The 19,919-nt window shown below is 48.2% G+C and overlaps 1 protein-coding gene across 1 annotated transcript; it reads left to right on the forward strand.

The window, feature by feature from the left end:
• Nucleotides 1-7,092: 7,092 nt before the first annotated feature.
• FOXR1 (forkhead box R1) lies at nt 7,093-15,666 on the forward strand. The gene is made up of 6 exons (XM_082683678.1): nt 7,093-7,195; nt 12,710-12,784; nt 12,868-13,136; nt 13,394-13,617; nt 14,903-15,141; nt 15,593-15,666. Exons 1-6 carry the CDS (start codon nt 7,135-7,137, stop codon nt 15,619-15,621), a joined length of 897 nt encoding a protein of 298 aa, XP_082539804.1. The 5' UTR covers nt 7,093-7,134; the 3' UTR covers nt 15,622-15,666.
• Nucleotides 15,667-19,919: the final 4,253 nt, after the last annotated feature.

A 19,919-nucleotide genomic window follows, 5' to 3' on the forward strand; every position in this document is an offset into this window, starting at 1 on the left:
GACACCACATCTGCCCTGTGTTTCCCTTCTATGGGCTCCACCTGGGGGGAAGAGAATCCTCCTTAGGCAGCAGATGCTCCCCATCCCCTCCCTGCCCCACAACCCAGAGCAGCTTCTCTCAGGAGGCCCAAAGGGGCCCGGTTGATTCGGAGTCAGGAGTCAAGGGTTCTCAGAACACACCTGGGCTGTGGGTTTTGCCCCGCTTGGCTGCAGGCAACCCAGCCGGCTTGTGGTGCACTCTGTGGGCGGCTCTGGAGGCCAGAGGGTCTCGGGATGTTGGGGGAGCAAAGGGAAGTGGTGAGGAAAGGAGTACAGGCTCTGACTAGGGACAAAGAGGGCCACCTGGGTGAGACCCTGAACAGGACGCTGAGCGGTGGGAGAAGTGGAGAATAGGGTAAGGGAGACTAGGAGGAGGGAGCAGAAGTGGAAGAACCCTGGGTAGAGGACAAGAGTGGTACAGTCTGGTCACTGAGGGAAAAGAGCAGGAGTGGTCCCCTTTCCAATACATGTCCCTTGTAAGGATCAGTGACTTTTTTTTTTTTTTTAAGATTTTATTTATTTATTTGTCAGAGAGAGAGGGAGAGAGAGAGCACAGGCAGACAGAATGGCAGGCAGAGGCAGAGGGAGAAGCAGGCTCCCCGCCGAGCAAGGAGCCCGATGTGGGACTCGATCCCAGGAGGCTGGGATCATGACCCGAGCTGAAGGCAGCTGCTTAACCAACTGAGCCACCCAGGCGTCCCAGGATCAGTAACTTTTGTACTGATCTTAGAGGAAGTACAGGATTTTTAAGGTGATCTTCAAGACCAGCCCTAGTCTTTCCCCTCACAGCTCCACCATGTTCCCTCCAATATCCTGTGTTCCTTCTTGCCTCAGGGCTCTTGCACAGATTATTCCATATGCCTGACTTGCTCTTATGACTGCCCCCAACCCCACCCCACACCAATTGCATAGGTAACCCACCTCCAGGGAAGCCTCTGACCTCCATCCCCTCACTAGGTTCCCCTATCCTGTCTTTCATAGCATTACTCTGGTTTATAATTATGTTTATGTGGTTATTCTGTTGTCTTTCCCAGTAGACTGTATGTTCCCAAGAGCAGTCATTTTGTTCCCAAGGGCCTGCAGTACCTGTGTTCCACAGTGCTGGGGGCATAGTGGGTACTCAGTAAATACTTGTTGAATAAGTGAACAAATGAATGAATGAAAGTACAGTCCCTTGAAGAAAAGGTGGGGACTGGGAAAGCGCCAAAAATTGTAAAAACAATAAAAAACAACAAACATAGAAGATGCTGGAACAATGGCCTTAACAACCCCTTTCTAGAGCAACCCAAGAGCCTGGGAGACAAAGGCAATGGAAGAGAGGAACAACAGTATTTATTCATTCAACAAACATTAACTGAGCATTTATTATGTACCAGGCACTACTAGAAGGGCTAGGAATAAAATGTAGCAAGGCATTGTTCCTCCTTCATGGGGTTTATGTGGAACTCAATGCAAAAAACAGATTTCCAAAAATGTGAACGAGTAAATAAGTTAAATAAAAAGTGTGGTAAGTGTTGGGTGCCTGGGTGGCTCTGTTGTTAAATGTCTGCCTTTGGCTTAGATCATACCCCAGGGTTCTGGGATCAAGTCCCACATCGGGCTCCCTACTCTGTAGAGAGCCTACCTTTCCCTCTCCCACTCCCCCTGCTTTTGTTCCCTCTCTCACTGTGTCTCTCTGTCAAATAAATGAATAAAATCTTTAAAAAAGACTTTATTTATTTGAGAGGGAGAGGGAGCACAAGCAGGGGGAGTAGCAGGCAGATAAACCGTCTTAAATGGTAGACTGATTTGAAAAGGCCTATTAAAAAGTAGATGCATTACAATAACTTTTTATTCAGTCTTTTATTATTTATTTATTTACTTGACACACAGAGATCACAAACAGGCAGAAGCTGAGAGCCTGATGCGGGACTCGATCCCAGGAGACCCTGAGATCGTGACCTGATCCGAAGGCAGAAGCTTAACCCATTGAGCCACCCAGGCACCCCTTATTCAGTATTTTTTTTTTTAAGATTTTATTTATTTATTTATTTGACAGAGAGATAGAGAGAGAGCAGAAGTAGGCAGAGCAGAGGCAGAGGGAAAGAGAGAAGCAGGCTCTCTGCTGAGCAGAGAGCCCGATGTGGGGCTTGATCTCATGACCCTACTCTCCCCTCTCTCTCTGAGCCAAAGGCAGAGGCTTAACCCACTGTGCCACCAAGATGCCCCCTTTATTCAGTTTTTTAAAAAATATTTTATTTATTTGACGCAGAGAGAGAGAGAGAGAGAGAATAAGCAGGTAGAACAACAGGCAGTGGAAGAAGGAGAAGCAGGCTCCCGGTGGAGCAGGGAGCCTGATGCAGGGCTCGATCTCAGGATGCTGCGATCTTTTCTTTTTTTTTTTTTTTTTCAGATTTTTAAAAATATTTTTAAATGTATTTACTTGTCAGAGAGAGAGAGAGAGAGAGCGAGTGAGCACAAGCAAGGAGAGCAGCAGACAGAGGAGGAGGGAGAAGCAGGCTCCCTGCTGAGCAGGGAGCCCAATGCAGGACTTGATTCCGGGACCCTGGGATCATGACCTGAGCCGAAGGCAGCCACCCAGGCATCCCCCCAGGACCCTAGGATCTTGACCTGAGCTGAAGGCAGAGGCTTCACCAACTGAGGAGCCACCCAGGTGCCTCCCCCTTATTTTATTTTTTTTAAGTAGTCTCCACAACCAACATGAGGCTTCAACACACAACCCAAGATCAAGCATCTCATGCTCTACCCACTGAGCCAGCTAGGCACACCAAACACAAATTATTTTTACAATTAGAGAAATTAGCCTTAGAATTACTATTAGAGATAATAAAGGTAGAGTCTAGCAAATTTTCAAAAGGGAAGCTGTTGTTTTCACTTTAGTTGAAAACACATTTATCGAGGGTCTACTATATGCTAGGTACTCAAAGTTTCTGGACCATTAGACAAGCCACAGGCAGTGTAGTACAGAGTGCATAGGCTCTGATAGGGAATCCAGGATGCACAGAGGAACCAAAGGGGGCTAGTTCACCCACTGGCCAAATCTGGGACAATTTTATAATTATAAAATTTTATAACAATTATAATAAGTTGTTAAAAATTTTTTAAAGATTTTATTTATTTATTTGACAGAGATCACAAGTAGGCAGAGAGGCAGGCAGGGTGGGTGGGAAGCAGTCTCCCCACTGAGCAGAGAGCCCAATGTGGAGCTTGATCCCAGGACTCTGAGATCATGACCTGGGCTGAAGGCAGAGGCTTAACCCACTGAGCCACCCAGGCACCCCAATAAGTTGTTATTATTAATAATTACAAATAATCCACTCTAAGAATCCTTTGGGTCCATACAGACAATAAACAAACAAGTATGAGATAAGGGGACGCCCAGCTGGCTCAGCTGGGGGAGCATGCAACTCTTGACCTCAAGGTTATAAGTTCAAGCCCCATGTTGGGTGTAGAAGTTACTTAAAAATAAAATCTCTACCTCTTGGAGTTAAAAAATAAATAAATAAATAGGGGTGCCTGGGTGGCTGAGTTCATTAAGCATCTGCCTTCAGCTCAGGTCATGGTCTTAGGGTCCTAGGACCGAGCCCTGCACTAGCTAGCCCCCTGCTCAGCAGGGAGTCTGCTTCTCTCTCTCCCTCTACCCCTCCTCCCAACTCCTGCTCTCTCTCTCTCTCTTAAATAAATAAAATATTAAAAAAAATAAAATAGGGGCGCCTGGGTGGCTCAGTGGCTTAAGCCGCTGCCTTCGGCTCAGGTCATGATCTCGGGTCCTGGGATTGAGTCCCGCATCGGGCTCTCTGCTCAGCGGGGAGCCTGCTTCCTCCTCTCTCTCTGCCTGCCTCTCTGCCTACTTATAATCTCTCTCTGTCAAATAAATAAATAAATCTTTAAAAAAAAATAAAATAAAATAAAAGCTCTTTTTAAAAAATAGGGACACCTGGGTGATAGAGTTGATTAAGCCTCCAACTCTTGGTTTCAGCTCTGGTCAGGATCTCATGATCCTGGAATCAAGCTCTGTATCAGCCTCTTCGTTCAGCAAGGAATCTGCTTGGACTTCTCTCTCCTCTTCCTGCCTCTCCCACTTGTGATCTCTCTCTCTTTCTCAAAATAAATAAATAAATCTTTAAAAATATATATGAGATACAGAAAAGCTCTTCCTTGCAATAGAATGTCAGTTAAATAAATGGGAAAGAAATGATAGATTTAGAGAAATCATGATTTTACATCCATGATAGTAATGATTGATTCAGGCAGGATCATAAATGGATACTAGAATTAATGGGCCTAAGCTTGGTGAGGACTAGGTTTTTTTTGTGTTGTTGGTTTTTTTCTTTAATTTTTTTCAAGAGCAAGATTTTATTTTTTATTTTTTATTTTTTTTTAAAGATTTTATTTATTTATTTGGCAGACAGAGATCACAAGTAGACAGAGAGGCAGGCAGAGACAGAGAGGAGGAAGCAGGCTCCCCACTGAGCAGAGAGCCTGATGCGGGGCTCGATCCCAGAACCCTGGGATCATGACTGAAAGCCGAAGGCAGCGGCTTAACCACTGAGCCACCCAGGCGCCCCTATTTTTTATTTTTTTTAAGATGTTATTTATTTACCTGACAAAGCGAGAGAGCACAAGTAGGAGGAGCAGCAGAAGGAGGGGGAGAAGCAGGCTCCCTGCTCAGCAGGGACTAGATCCCAGGACCCTGGGATCATGACCAGAGCTGAAGGCAGACACCCAGCCCCCTGAGCCACCCAGGTGCCCTTATTTATTTTTTTAAAATAAAATTTTATTTATTTAAGTAATCCCTCCACCCAAGGTGGGGCTCGAACTCACAACCCTGAGATCAAGAGTCACATGCTCCACTGACTGAGCCAGCCAGGCATCCTAAGGAACAGGATTCTAGATCAAAGTATCTCCCCACAAATTACTTACTAATTACGAGAGAGAGAGAGAGAGAGAGAGGATAACTACCCTCAAGAAACCTGGTGGCAGGCGCCTGGGTGGCTCAGTGGGTTAAGCCACTGCCTTCGGCTCAGGTCATGATCTCAGGGTCCTGAGATGGAGTCCCGCTTCGGGCTCTCTGCTCAGCAGGGAGCCTGCTTCCTCCTCTCTCTCTCTCTCTGCCTACTTGTGATCTCTCTCTGTCAAGTAAATAAATAAAATCTTTTAAAAAATTTAAAAAAAAAAAAAGAAAGAAACCTGGTGGCTACCACTAAACCAAGTGGTTGAAGTTAACATCACTAATAATGAGACACACTGACATCGTGTGCCTCTTGGTGTGAGTTACTGAGAAGGAGGCAGCCTCTCTCGTGTGATATTCTTGCCCCAAATGCACAATTCTAATTATGAGCAGACATCAGACAGACCTAAACTGAGGGACATTCTACAAAATAAATGTCCTATACTCTTCCCAAAATGTCAATGTTATGAAAGATTTAAAAGGCTGAGAAACTGCTTGGGATGAAAGGAGGACAAAAGACTTGAAGATGAAATGCACTGCGTGAGCCTGAACCGGATCCTAGACCAGGGAGCTAACTTATATAAAGGACGTCGTTCGGACAATTAGTGAAATTTGAATAGCATCTGTATGTTAAATATAGTATTGACTCAATGTTAAGTTTTCTGATTTTGATAACGGTTTCATTTTGGGCTTTCTGGTTATATATGCCAATATCCCTGTTTTTAGGAAATAACCAATGAAGTATTTTTGGGTAAAGGGCATTATGTCTGCAAATTACCCTTAGTTCAGAAAAATAACAATATATGTCTTTTTTACAGAGTGAAAAACTAAAATGTGATAAAATATTAATACTTGGTGTCATTAGTGGATTATAGGATTCAGATATACAAGAATTTTTATACTGTTCTTGGGATTTTTCTGTAAATTTGAAATGATTAAAAACCAAATTTTAGGACACCTGGGTGGTTCAGTCAGTTAAGTGACTGCCTTCAGCTCAAGTCATGATCCCAGGGGTCCCATTTGGCATCCCAGTCAGGATCCTGGGATGGAGTCCTGCCTTAGGGTCCCTGCTCTGCAGGGAGTCTGCTTCTCCCTCTGTCGCGGTCCCCACACCCTGTGCGCTCCCGCTCTCGCTCGCTCTCTCTTCTCTCTCTCTCTCTCAAATAAATAAAATCTTTTAAAACCAACAAAACAAAACACCCTCCTGGGACTCCTGGGTGGCTCAGTCGGTTTTCAGCTCAGGTCATGATCCCAGGCTCCTGGGATGGTGTCCCGCATGGGGCTCCTTGCTCAGTGGGGAGCTTGCTTCTTCCTCTGCCTGCAGCTCCTCCTGCTTGTGCTCTCTTTCTCTCTGACAAATAAATAAAATCTTTATTTTTAAATTTATTTTTTAAAAGATCTTATTTATTTGAGAGAGAGAGAGAGAGAGAGAGAGCACGCGAGCACAGGGGTGGAGTGGGGGAGGGAGGGGAGAAGTAGGGGGTGAAATAGACTCCCGGCTGGTCAGGGAGCCCGTGGTCCCAGGACCCTGGGATCATGACCCAAGCCAAAGGCACATCCTTAACCTCTAAGCCACCCAGGCGCCCCTAAATAAAATCTCAACCCCCTCCCCCCCCCCAAAAAAAAAAACCCCAAGAAAACCCCACCTTCCAATCCTATCTCCACCAAGTACTATGGGTGAGATCTTGGATAAGCCGCAGAATCTATCAGAACCTCTAAAAGTAACTATTGATGCGATGCCGGGATTGTTCATCAGGGGTGGTGGTAGGGAAACTTACCAAACACAGGAAGAGCTCCGTGCAAATGCAGAGCGGGAAGACGGCCCGGGATCCCTCCCTTCAGGACCCCCAAGCCCCCAAACGAAAGTGTAGGAGTTGAAGAGCGAGGTCGCAGAGAGAAGCCGGTGCAGGCCAGAGGCGATTAAAGGCGTCAAATTGAGGACTCTCCACACCTGAGCCGGCGCCAACTAACCGGATCCGAGCCCGGGCTTTGAGGAAGTGGAGCGAGGCCTCAGCCTCAGTGTCTCCAGTATCCCACCCCCTGCCGGGCGACATCTCCTCTCTCTGAAGGTGGACCTGAAACTCCAACACCACGACCTCTGGGCCAGCCTCCATGGCCAGGTCCCGGGCTTGCTGGACTGGGACATGGGCAATGAGTCCTTTCTGGCCTTCACCACCGCGCACCTGCCCCCGGCGGAGCAGAACCGTGAGTGCGCCGGGCCGTGGGGGAGGGGCGCGGCGGGCGGCCCGGGTGTCCTCGCGGGGCGCAGGGGCACTCGCCCCCGACCCCCCCCCCCGCCCCAGACCCCCCCCCCCCGCTCCCACCTCTTGTCCCGCGGGCCAACCTGGAGCCCAGTGCGGTTTTGCGGGCCCTCGCCCCTCCGCTGAGCCCGCACCCCCTCCCCGCCCCACCCCACCCCACCCCACCCCACCCCACCCCACCTCACCCCACCTCGGGCAAGGAGGCCTCCACGGAGAACCCCCTCTGCGGGCAGTGGGTCCCACCCGGGCATCCATTCGCCAGCCTGCTGCCTGCCACCTCCACCCAGTCCCAGAACCTTCTAGGCCTCACGGCGGCCCTTTTCCCATGGCGCCTACCGCCATTTGGCACACCACACATTTCCCTCGGTGTTCTGTTTTTTTAAAAAGTTAACAGTTTTGTTCCAGGCTGTAGCCCCCCTCTTAGTACATTGGCTGACACCTAGAGGCGCTCAGTATTTGCTGAACCAATGGTTGACCTCAGGGTCTTTAAAAAGAGGACTTTTCTTGGGACCTCAGGGGCAGAGAGTGGAGGTATCACCTCCTAGTTTGTGGTACATTATTGCCATCTGTTCGGGCAAGGTGCTTGGATTAGTCCATTGTCCCCCTTCAGTGCACCCCCCACGCCCTCACCCCACCTTCCCTCACCTCCCACACTCCCCTGTATCTACCCTAATTGTTTTAATATCTTTAGATAGGTGTATCTTTGAGAACTATTTAACGTTATTTTCTGTGTAGAGATGACCTTAATTTACTAAATGCTTAGTCTCTTTTTTTTTTCTTGGCCTACTCGCACTATTGTTATTATTTTTTTAAGATTTTATTTATTTGAGAGAGAGACAGCACTAGAGGGAGGAGGGTCAGAGGGAGAAGCAGACTCTGTGCTGAGCAGGGTGCCTGAGGTGGGACTTGATACTGGGACTCCAGGATCATGACCTGAGCTGAAGGCAGTCGCTTAACCAACTGAGCCATCCAGGCGCCCCTGTTTACTCAAATGTTTTTGAGAGCTATTCTGGTTGCTGAATGAAGATGTGGTTCCTTATTTCTGATGGCTGGGTGGTATTCTACCATCTGTGTATGCTACCTTTTGCATTTTAGTTCTCCTTGCTAATGAAGACTTATATTGTCTCCAGCTCTCTGCCTCCTTAAGTAATGCTAATGAATTCCAAAGTTTTTGTTGAGTAAGAAATATTTAAAGATTGTTATTTATTTATTAGAGATCACAAACAGGCAGAGAGGCAGGTGGGGGGGGAGCAGACTCCCTGCTGAGCAGAGAGCCCAATGTGGGGCAAGATCCCAGGACCCTGGGATCATGACCTGAGCTGAAGGCAGAGGCTTTAACCCACAGAGCCACCCAGGCGCCCCTGAGTAAGAAATATTTATTGAGCACCTCCAATTTGCCAGGCGATGTTCTAGACACTGGTAATACATAATGAGTGAAACAGACAAGTCTAAATGAAGCTTACATTCTACTGGGGGCAGACAGACAATCCACATAAAAAATATATAGTATGGTATAAAGTGACAACTAAGATGGGGAAAAAGGACACAGTAAGAGGGCTCGGAAATGGTGGTGACTGTGGGTTGAGGTGGTGGCAGCCACAGTTTTAAGTAGGGTCATCAGGTTGGGCTTTCTTGAGAACATAATATTGGAGCAGAGGGTTGAAGAAGGTAAGACAGTGAGCCAAAAGGATATTTAGAAGAAAAGTTTCTCAGGCAGAAGAAATAGTCAGGACAAAAGTCCTAAGGAGGCAATATTCCTGGGGTGTTTGAGGCACAGAAAAGAGACCAGTGAAGCTGTATCAAAGTCATATACAGAGGGCAGTTCACAGGATGTGAAACAAAGATCTGGAAGAGCCCATGTGCCACTTTAAGGATGTAGGGTTGACTTTGAATAAGTTGTAGCATGGTTGAAAGGTTCTTAGCCAAGGAGTGACAATGATTCCCGAGGGTGTGTAGTTGCATAGGTGGCTGGTACTTAGTTTGATGCTCTGCTTTCAGTGTCTTAAGATTTTTAATTTTTTTATTCTTTTTTTTTTTAAAGATTTTATTTATTTATTTATTTGACAGGCAGAGATCACAAGTAGGCAGAGAGGCAGGCAGAGAGAGAGGAGGAAGCAGGCTCCCTGCTGAGCAGAGACCCCGATGCGGGGCTCGATCCCAGGACCCTGGGATCATGACCTGAGCTGAAGGCAGAGGCTTAACCCACTGAGCCACCCAGGCACCCCAGATTTTTAATTTTTGAACAAAGAACCCTTTATTTTGCACTGGGCCCTGCAAATTATGTAACTGATGCTTCATGATCTATATCACTGTGGCTGATGTGTTGAATGTGGAGATAAGAAGCCAGTAGACTAGGCTACTACTGTAGTCCAGACAAGAGCTGGTGGTAGGCTGGAGGGTCAGGGTGGTGGCAGAGAAGGCATAGTATAAGAAAGAGAGATTAGAACATGATTCCTTCAAAGTTTTGGCTGGTTAAGTAAAAGGATGGAGTGGCCTCATACTGAGACAGAGGAAACTTCTGGTAGGACAGATTTTTTTTTTTTTTAAGATTTTATTTATTTGGGACGCCTGGGTGGCTCAGTTGGTTAGACAACTGCCTTCAGCTCAGGTCATGATCCCGGAGTCCCGGGATCGAGTCCCGCATCAGGCTCCCAGCTCCATGGGGAGTCTGCTTCTCCCTCTGACCTTCTCCTCGCTCATGCTCTCTCTCACTGTCTCTCTCTCTCAAATAAATAAATAAAATCTTTAAAAAAAAAGATTTTATTTATTTATTTGACAGAGAGAGATCACAAGTAGGCAGAGAGGCAGGCAGAAAGGAAGAAGCAGGCTTTCCACCGAGCAGAGAGCCCAGGACCCTGGGATCATGATCCGAGCTGAAGTCAGAGGCTTTAACCCACTGAGCGATCCAGGTGCCCCCAAACTGAAGTTCCTTGAGATAGTCTGCAAGGCCCTAGCTCCTCATCAGTGTCGTCATTCCTCCCAGGCTCTCTCCTCATCTCCGACACACCACACTCGAGATCCCGGGCCTTCCCACAAGCTGTTATCTTTGCCAGAAACACTCTTTCCTCTTCCTCCTGCCCTAGTTAATGGCTAGTTACCCATCATGTTTCTGGTTTTTTAAAAGATTTACTTATTTGAGAGAGGGGGAGTGTGAGTGAGTGGGGGAAGGGGCAGAGGGGGAAGGAAGAGAACCTCAAGCAGACCCCCTGCTGAGCACCGAGCCTGATGTGCGCCTCCTTCCCTTGACCCATGAGATCATGATCTGAGCCAAAATCACGAGGTTGGATGCTCCCCCGACTGAACCATCCAGGTGCCCCCATCCTGTTTTTGTTTAAACATCTTTGTAAAATAGGCCTTCTCTGACCGCCTGTCCAAACACTCATAACACACATTTTATCATAATTACTTTGCTTAAGGCCTATCTCCAGGTCTGTCTTGTTCACTGCCGGGCAAATGGGAGGAGCTCAGCTTAACTGGATGGCAGGCTAGAAGCACATCAAGTGTGTATTAGAGCTATGGGCTCAGCACTATGCTGGCTCCTCGGGATTAGGGGGAACTATTTCCATCTCCCCCCGCCCCGCCCCAGGCCCAATGAGTGTTGTCATATGGCAGTTGAATCTAGGTTTTTATCTGGAAAATGAGGTTATACTTATTGGAGAACTCAACAATTAGAAAGGATTCCCATTACATTACTAATAATGTTCAACATAGTATTTGAAAAGAGGAAAAATACAGGTGTTTCTTTCTTTCTTTTTTTTTTATTTAAGATTTTTATTCATTTGTGAGAGTGAGAAAGAGTGAGTGGGGCACCTTGGTGGCTCAGTGGGTTGAAACTTCTGCCTTCAGCTCGGGTCATGATTCCAGGGTCCTGGGATTGAGCCCCATGTTGGGCTCTCTGCTCAGCAGGGAGCCTGCTTCTCCCTTTCTATCTGCCTGCCTCTGCACCTACTTGTAATCTCTCTCTCTGTCAAACAGATAAAATCTTAAAAAAAAAATAGAGAGAGAGAGAGAAAGAGAGTGAGTACAAGCAAGGGGAGCAACAGGCAGAGGGAGGAGCAGGTTCCCTACTGAGGAAGGACCCCAATGCAGAACTCGATTCCAGGACCCTGGGTTCATGACCTGAGACAAAGGCAGATGCTTAACCAACTGAGCCACCCAGGCATCCTGAAAAGAGGAAAAAGTAGAAAACGAAAGAAAGAAAAAGACGAAACTACTATTATTTATAGAAAAAAAGAATGTTAAGATAGAAACTATATGAAATCAATATGCAAATTATTAGAACCAATAAGGGCCCAGCAAGTTTGCTGGTAATAAGAACAACATACTAATAAACACTGTTCCTCCATAGCAGCCTGAAGAAACTGGAAAATATAATAATAATAAATAATAATAATTATATTATAATTAAAATTATAATATAATATATAATAAATATATTATTTAAAATTATATTATAATAAAATTATATTATAATATAATATATCATATTATATTGCAGTAACAATCAAAATTATAAAATATCTAAGAGTTAACCCATCAAAGAATGAACTAGACCTTCATGGGAAAGATGCAATCACTATTTAAGGACATAAGAGTTCTGAATAAATGAAGACATGAGGGGTGCCTGGGTGGCTCAGTGGGTTAGGCCTCTGTCTTCGGCTCAGGTCATGATCCCAGGGTCCTGGGATCGAGCCCTGCATCAGGCTCTCTGCTCGGCAGGGAGCCTGTTCCCCCCCCTCCTCTGCCTCTCTGCCTACTTGTGATCTCTCTCTCTGTCAAATAAGAAAATAAAATCTTAAAAAAAAAAAAAAAAGGAACTTCAATTTGGCCCTCATGGAAAGCCATTAGAAAGTTTTTAAGTAGAAGGGTGACAAGATTGGATTGATATTTTAGGAAGATGCTCCAGCTGCCTTGGGATTAAAGATAGAGCAGCAGAGAAACATAAACGCCATTCAGGTGCTCCTGGACTTGGGGATTGCCTGGGTGTGGCTAGACCAGAAAGAAGAGATCAGAAGTCAAGAACACTTGCACGTTCTGGCCTGAAGGACTGGGTAGGTGGCAGTGCCACTTGCTGAGACAAGGTACATAGGAAGAAGAGCAGGAAGATGGAGTTTGGTTTTAGAAATGTTGAGTTCGAAGTGCCTATAGCTTGTTCCGATAAAGACCTCCCATAGGCAGTTCTGTTGATGGGCAAGCAGAGCCGTCTGGCTAGAGGTCAAGATTTGGAAGCCCTGAATTGAGAGATGGTGGCTGAAGTCACAGGCATCCATGAGCTCTCTTGGGGCACAGGGTGTGTGGAGTGAGGAGAATGAGAAGGTCAGAGAGGTCAAATTTGGTGTCCCCATGCCCTGGGGAGAGCCCACAGCTATCTCCCAGAGAAACTTCCAGGCCCAGGATCCTGGGGCAGCAGTAGAAATCCTAGGACGTTTCGACCCTCTTCTATCTTTCTTTTTGTCAGTTGCCAGATATAGACTCCGAATAGTTGAGCCACCAAAAGAACCCGTGAACAAAACAGCCAGCCCTGATGACGATGGTGAGTAGGAGGCAGTAAGTTCTGCTCGGGCCAGATCCCAGAGCCAGCGAGCTGTGGTGCACAACCTCCTTCTCTCCACACAGGCCCAGCCCTTGAGCCCAACCTGTGGATGTGGGTAAACCCCAACATCGTGTTTCCCCCTGGAAAGCTGGAGGTCCCAGAACCTCACCAGAGGGAGCATCTGCCAAGCACACTCCCCTCCCCTCAGCTGCCCCCCAAAGAGCAAGACTTCGCCAATGCCAGCTGCTCCTCGGAGGCCGCAGCCTTGGAGTCAGAGTCGCTGCCTTCTTCCAGCGAGCAGTCTCCCCCTCGGAAGCGGAAGCGGTTTGCCTCTTCCCCCAGCACCTGGGAGGTAGGAATTTCTGGGCCCGTGGGCAGGACTTGGGGCTATAGGCAGGGCGGCTTTGGGATGATACAGTGGAGAGGTGTTTGCTTAGGGATAACCAAGGGTTAATGGGTTCAGAAATCAGCCGTCCCCCCCTTGGGTTGGGGAGAAGCCCAGACAGGTGGCCCTAGACTACCCTGCTCCCTGCCACTGCACCCCACCCCCACTCCCCCCGGAGCAGAGGCCGTGGAGTTAGGACCAGTTCCTACTCTGTGCTCCTCTAGCTCACAGAAGAGGAGGCCGAGGACCAGGATGACCGCTCCTCTGTGGCTCTCCCGCCCCCTCACAAAAGGGCCCCCCTCCAGAGTCGGAGGCTCCGGCAAGCCAACAGCCAGGAGGGGAGGCTCTGGTCCCGGCCCCCCCTCAATTACTTCCACCTAATTGCACTGGCATTAAGAAACAGTTCCCCCTGTGGCCTCAACGTGCAACAGATCTACAGTTTCACTCGGTATGTGCCCCCGGGGGGGACCTATGAGGAGGGAGGGCAGGGACCCTGGCCTGATACTTTCCGATCTGCCCGTGGTCCTGGGCTGCTGCCTTGGCTTCCCATGTGGGTCTGAAAGGACCCTGTTCCCAGGCCATCTTTCCCAGGCATTGCTTCGGGTTGTCCCCAGATGTGTGTCCACGTAACCTGTGTGCGGGAAGATATCCACATCCACTCTCTTTCACATCTAAAAAATCCACTTGGTTTTTTTTATTGTTTTTTTGTTTTGTTTTGTTTTTAAATATTTTATTTATTTATTTGAGACAGGGATTACAAGTAGGCAGGGGGGCAGGGGCGGGGAGAGCAGGTTCCCTGCCAAGCAGAGAGCCTGATGTGCAGCTCCATCCCAGGACCATGGGATCATGACCTGAGCCAAAGGCAGTTAATCCACTGAGCCACCCAGGCACCCCCAACTTTTTGTGTTTTTTTGTTTTGTTTTTTGTTTTTTTTTTTGTTTTGTTTTAAGATTTTATTTATCTCTTTATTTGAGAGGGAGAGGGAGCACAAGCAGGGGAACAGCAGAGGGAAAGGGAGAAGCAGGGAGCCTGACATGGGGCTTGATCCCAGGACCCTGGGATCATGACCCGAGCCAGAGGCAGATGCTTACCTACTGAGCCACCCAGGTACCCCTATACCTTAGTTCTTTAAAAAATAATTTCACCTGGGTCAGAAGTTCTCCTATCCTTCCTGTCAGGAATTTTCCAGTAGAAAGTCTGGTTTCCCCAACAGCGTCTCGCAAGCTTTCCCTTTGGGCTGGCCTGCCGGCCATTGCCCCCACACACCCCCAGGGGAGCCCAGTTGAATCACATTTAGCTTTGAGAGTCGTGTACTCAGGAGTGTGAGGAGCTTCCCTGATTTTTTCCCTCTAGCGGGCGAGTCTTGGAATATTAATCTACCAGTGGTGTCCTTCCTTGACCTGGATTCCTCTCACAGGAGCTGATGGGCCTGATTCTCTTCTGTTCGCATTGCAAGTCTCAGTCCTGAGCCCTCAGAGGGAAGGAGGAAAATGAGCCTGGGAATGCGAGCAATAAACTGGGTTTAAAAGATGAGGGTTTGGACAAGCAGCATACCAGGTCGGGTTTTGCCATGTGTTCCGTCGGCAAAGAGCTGGTCTTCGAGGCCGGCTTGCCATTCTCCCCCCGTGAGAGAGGGGCTGGGGCTCCTGGCCCCTGGGGGAGAACAGGAGTCTCAAGACAGGGCCTCTCCCCCAGGAACCGGGCCCTTCCTGACCATTCCTCCCTGTCCACAGACAACATTTCCCCTTTTTCCGGACGGCTCCGGAAGGCTGGAAGAATACCGTCCGTCACAACCTCTGTTTCCGAGACAGCTTTGAGAAAGTGCCAGTCAGCATGCAGGTCGGAGCCAGCACGCGGCCCCGCTCCTGCCTCTGGAAGCTGACCGAGGAGGGTCACCGCCGCTTTGCCGAGGAGGCCCGCGCCCTGGTCTCCACGCGCCTGGAGAGTATCCAGCAGTGCATGAGCCAGCCAGGTGAGAGGCCCTGTCACGCCAGGGACCCAGGGCAGGGGACCCAACCGTCCGGACGCAAAGCTGAGTGTCCAGGGAGGGAGCCTGGTTCACACTATTGGGGGGGGGCACCTCCTGTGGGAAGGGGAGAAGATGCCAGTGGCCTGAGACCCTGGGGTAGTGCCTGCCTGAGATGGGACCCCACCCCACACAGGCATGTCCTGGCAGTCCAGAGGGAGGACAGAGAAACAACTGAGGTGCAGTTGACCTCATAGCCCGTGGAAATGGTGACCACACAGTGAGAGAAGCGGGCTATGAGCAGTTATGTACAAAAGAGGCTTTTTCTTTTTCTGGAGACCTAGTGGCCTTTGGGCCTTGAGGGAGAAGTAGATTATCTGCCGTGACATGATCTGTGCTGAGGGAACAGCAGTTGCAAAGGGCGGATAGATTCTGTTGACTCTTTTTTTTCTTACAGATGTGATGCCCTTCCTCTTTGATCTTTAACTCCAAGAAGCAGAAGTCAGCCCATCCCATATTAAAATTACCTGCAGCAGCCTGGTGTGTGTGTGTGTGTGTGTGTGTGTGTGTGTGTGTATGTATGGTCGGTCTCTGGGGCTGGGGACAGGGTGGAGGTGGAGGTCAGCTCTGAGGCTGGAAGTGGATACCATTGGCCTGGTGTCCCACAGAGGGAGCCCACGTCCTGCTTTACCCAAAGGAAGAAAACACTCAACCCCCTTCAGGATCCTGGAGCTGTTCCCATTTTTCTGGATTATGAGGACAGTCTTGGGAGATGCCAGCTCAGAGCAGCCTACCACTCACAGGAGGGGTTGTAATCAACTGGGAACAGTGGAAAGAAGCCTAAGGAAAGACATCACTGTGGGGCAGTTGAAGGAAAGACAGACCCTCCTAGCAGGCCAAGAAGGAGCAATGAAAAGGGCAAACCTTTCAAGATTTTACTTACTTATTTGACAGAGAGAGCACACAAGCAGGAGGGAGTGGCAGGCAGAGGGAGAAGCAGGCTCCCCGGACCTTGTGGAGCAGAGAGCCTGACATGAGGCTCCATCCCAGGCCTTTGGGATCACGCCTGGAACTGAAGGCAGATGCTTAGCCCACTGAGCCACCCAAGGGTCCATTTAACTGTTTTGAGCAAGGGGTGGGAACTTGGAGCCAAGATTCGGGCCCATCCCCCTTGCTGTTCCTCTCCACCACGCCCTGCAGAAGCCAGAGCACCCGTGGATTGAGTTCTCAGCGGCTTCAGATCCCAGCCAGGCTGCTGTGCTTTCCTGGTGGCAGGAGCTGGTGTCCAGGGTAGGGCCAGGTGCCAGCCTCAGGTCAGAGGGGAATACAGAGAAGCCTCGTGGGCTGAGTGAGAAAGGAAAAAGGGTATTTTGTCGTTGTTGTTTGTTTTGGTTTTGGGTTTTTTAAAGATGTTATTTATTAGAGAGAGGAGAGTGAGAGCACACAAGCAAGGAGGATGGAGGAGGAGAGGGAGAGAGAGGGAGAGGCGGACTCCCCACTGAGGAGGGAGCCTGACAAGGTGCTTGATCCCAGGACCTTGGAATCATGTCCTGAGCCAAGGCAGATTCTCGATGACTGAGCCACCCAGGCACCCCAGAAACAAAGTTTAAAGCTGTATCCCAAGCCCCAGACATTCAGACAGTGCTTGAAGACAATACTGAATTTGGATGACCTCGCTCATTCCTTCTCCTGCTCTCCCCTTGTCCCCCAGGGGTAGCCTTTGACCTTGAAGAACGGACCCTTATACCTGGGGCTATAGACAAGGAGTTCAGCCAGGAAACCAACTTGGTATTACAGCTAAGCAGAAAGTATTTGTTGCATCATTTTAAGATATACTGAACTTTTCAAGAATGCAACTATTCTGTAAAGTGAAGGATAATTGTGGGTTTTTTTGTTTTTTGGAAGTTTACCAAGAATTGTTTGCCATTTCAGAAAATCACTTCACTGACAGCAAAGCTGCTCTGATATTTAAGTTACGGATACCACACGCTTGTATGAGTCTGTGTTTATGTCTGCTGTTCTCACGGGGAGTCTACATGTATAAACAAATATTTAGTTATTATATAAAGGCAGCCAATATAAAGAAAAATTATTTTTAATACACATTTGAATATCCTTTCTTAAATCTAAACTCTTCTCACCATAGGTATGTGCAAATTTCCAACTATCTCATATTTTCAAATCTCGTTTATCTATTGAAATGTACTTTTTTTCATAAATTTCTCTACCTTTATTTTTGTTATATTACAGTTAAAGTGTTATATCCACCTTTTAAAAATTACATGTGTTAGTAAATTATTTTATCAGTAAGATTCAAGAGGTAAAAACAGTTTTTTTTAAAGATTATTTATTTATTTGACAGAGAGAGGGAACACAAGCAGGGGGAGAGGGAGAGGGAGAAGCAGACTTCCCACTGAGCAGGGAGCCTGATGTGGGGCTCAATCCCAGGACCCTGGGATTACGACCTGAGCTGAAGGTAGTTGCTTAACAACTGAGCCACCCAGGTGCCCAAAGCAGTCTTTTTTTTTTTTTTTTTTTTTTTAAGATTTATGTATTTATTTGAGAGAGAGGGGTGTGGAGGGGAGGGGGAGAGGGAGAGGGAGAGAGAATCTCAAGCAGACTCCCTGCTGAGCACAGAGCCTGTCACGGGCTGAATCCCACACCCTGAGACCACGACCTGAGCCGAAACCAAGTCAGACGCTCAACCGACTACGTCACCCAAACACCCCAAGATGGTAAAAACAGTCTTACAAATCGTTTGCTCTATTCCTAGGGTGTTAAGGCTGGTGGGGTAGAGAACCAGTGAACCAAGCAACAGGTAAAATAAAGTTCCTTCCCAGATGTGCTCACACACAGTGACATCGGCAACCAGTGAGGACAACGCGTGTTTATGTCCAGCGCCCCAGAGCCTAGCGTCGGGCTTGTCAGGTAGTAGGATCACGCTGTTTGTTATGACTGGTCACTAGTAACTTCTCTAAGAGGCACATTCCATATTCTCTGGAAGCACGGAGAAGACAACAACCAGCTCTGTCTGGAGGAGTTAGGGAGGGCTTCTCGCAGGAAGAGTTAGCACTGGGTCTTCTTCCCAGGTCTAGAAAACAACAGCCCCTACTTGTTCAGAAGTGCCCAAAGCCAGCCGGGCTCTGTGGGGCACTGCTGATGCTCCTAGAAGGCAGGGGGCAGGCTGAGGAGGTGCAGAAGAGCAGCAACAGGATGGAAAGAAAAAAATCACCGGTTCCAAGGAAAAGACAGGACAGACCCGGGCAGGTGCCTGGTTGGAGCAATGGCTTTTCCCTAATGCACTTGGAAGTGCTTTGTGATTCTCTCCTCCGAGACCACCTGCGTGCTAGTCTCTGTGTGATAGCCACTGGGGAGTGGGTGGAAGGACCATGTCATTCATGTCCTTCACTCTGGACCCACCCAGCGCTGTGCAGCCAGAGCACCGCCCCCACAACACCAGGTGCTAAAGATACAGTGAAACCCAAAATGGTCCTTCTCTCAGCCTAGATAGAAAGATATTAAACAGGGTGTCTGGGTGGCTCAGTGGGTTAAAGCCTCTGCATTCGGCTCAGGTCATGGTCTTAGGGTCCTGGGATGGAGTCCCGCATCGGGCTTTCTGCTCATCAGGGAGCTTGCTCCCCGCCCCCCTGCCTGCCTCTCTGCCTACTTGTGATCTCTCTCTCTGTCCAATAAATAAATAAAACCTTAAAAAAAGAAAGATAGGGGCACCTGGGTGGCTCAGTGGGTTGAGCCTCTGCCTTTGGCTCAGGTCATGATCTCGGGGTCCTGGGATCGAGCCCTATATCGGGCTCTCTGCTCAGCGGGGAGCCTGCTCCCCCTCTCTCTCTGCCTGTCTCTCTGCCTACTTGTGTTCTCTGTCAAATAAATAAATAAAATCTTTGAAAAAAAAGATATTAAACAGTCCTATTAATGTGCAATGATAAGAAATAGTAATAAATATTAGGTGATTGTGAGAGGAAATGATACAGATACTTAGACTGAAGAGGAGGTAGAGAAGTCCATTTTTTTTTTAAGATTGATTTATTTATTTTAGAGGGGGGAGAGAGAATCTTGAGCAGACTCTTCACTGGGCAGGGAGCCTGACTGAGCCAGCCAGGTGCACCTTATTTTTAAAATTCTGCTTAGCCACTCATTGGCAGTGGCTGCTAGGGGGGCACACATGGGGAAGCCTGTAGGCAGAGCAGGTTTGAGCCATTCTTTTTTTTTTTAATATTTTATTTATTTGGCAGATGGAGATCACAAGTAGGCAGAGAGGCAGGCAGAGAGAGAGGAGGAAGCAGGCTCCCTGCTGAGCAGAGAGCCCGATGTGGGGCTCCATCCCAGGACCCTGAGATCATGACCTGAGTGGAAGGCAGACGCTTAACCCACTGAGCCACCCAGGCGCCCCAAGCAGTTCTGATTAGAATCTGAGAGATGCCTGAGTGGCTCAGTGGGCTAAGCGCCTGCGTTTGGCTCAGGTCCTGAGATTGAGTCCCACATCAGGTTCCTCGCTCAGTGGGGAGCCTGCTTCTCCCTCTGCCTGCTGCTCGCTCTGCTCGTGCTCTCTCATTCTCTCTGTCAAATAAATAAATAAAATCTTTAGACTCTGTGAGACATCAGGGCAGTTTCATCACGTAGATGACTGTTGTTAAGTGTGGGGTTCGGAGGACAAGTCTGAGCTGAAGATGTAAATACATCTGAAAGTCATCAGGATATAGACGGTATTTAATATTATGTCCTGTGTGCTAACACAGGTATCCACAACACATTCTGGGGAGAAAAAA

This window comes from Mustela nivalis (genome assembly GCF_964662115.1).
Source record: "Mustela nivalis genome assembly, chromosome: 9".
Taxonomy (NCBI): domain Eukaryota; kingdom Metazoa; phylum Chordata; class Mammalia; order Carnivora; family Mustelidae; genus Mustela; species Mustela nivalis.

Excerpts from the sequence above, each read along its gene's own strand:
- FOXR1 (XM_082683678.1), top strand. The coding sequence starts at position 7,135 with ATGGGCAATGAGTCCTTTCTGGCCTTCACCACCGCGCACCTGCCCCCG. Across the intron at positions 13,618-14,902 it reads CAGATCTACAGTTTCACTCG|ACAACATTTCCCCTTTTTCC; the intron begins GTATGTGCCCCC and ends CCCTGTCCACAG. Across the intron at positions 15,142-15,592 it reads GCAGTGCATGAGCCAGCCAG|ATGTGATGCCCTTCCTCTTT; the intron begins GTGAGAGGCCCT and ends TTTTTCTTACAG.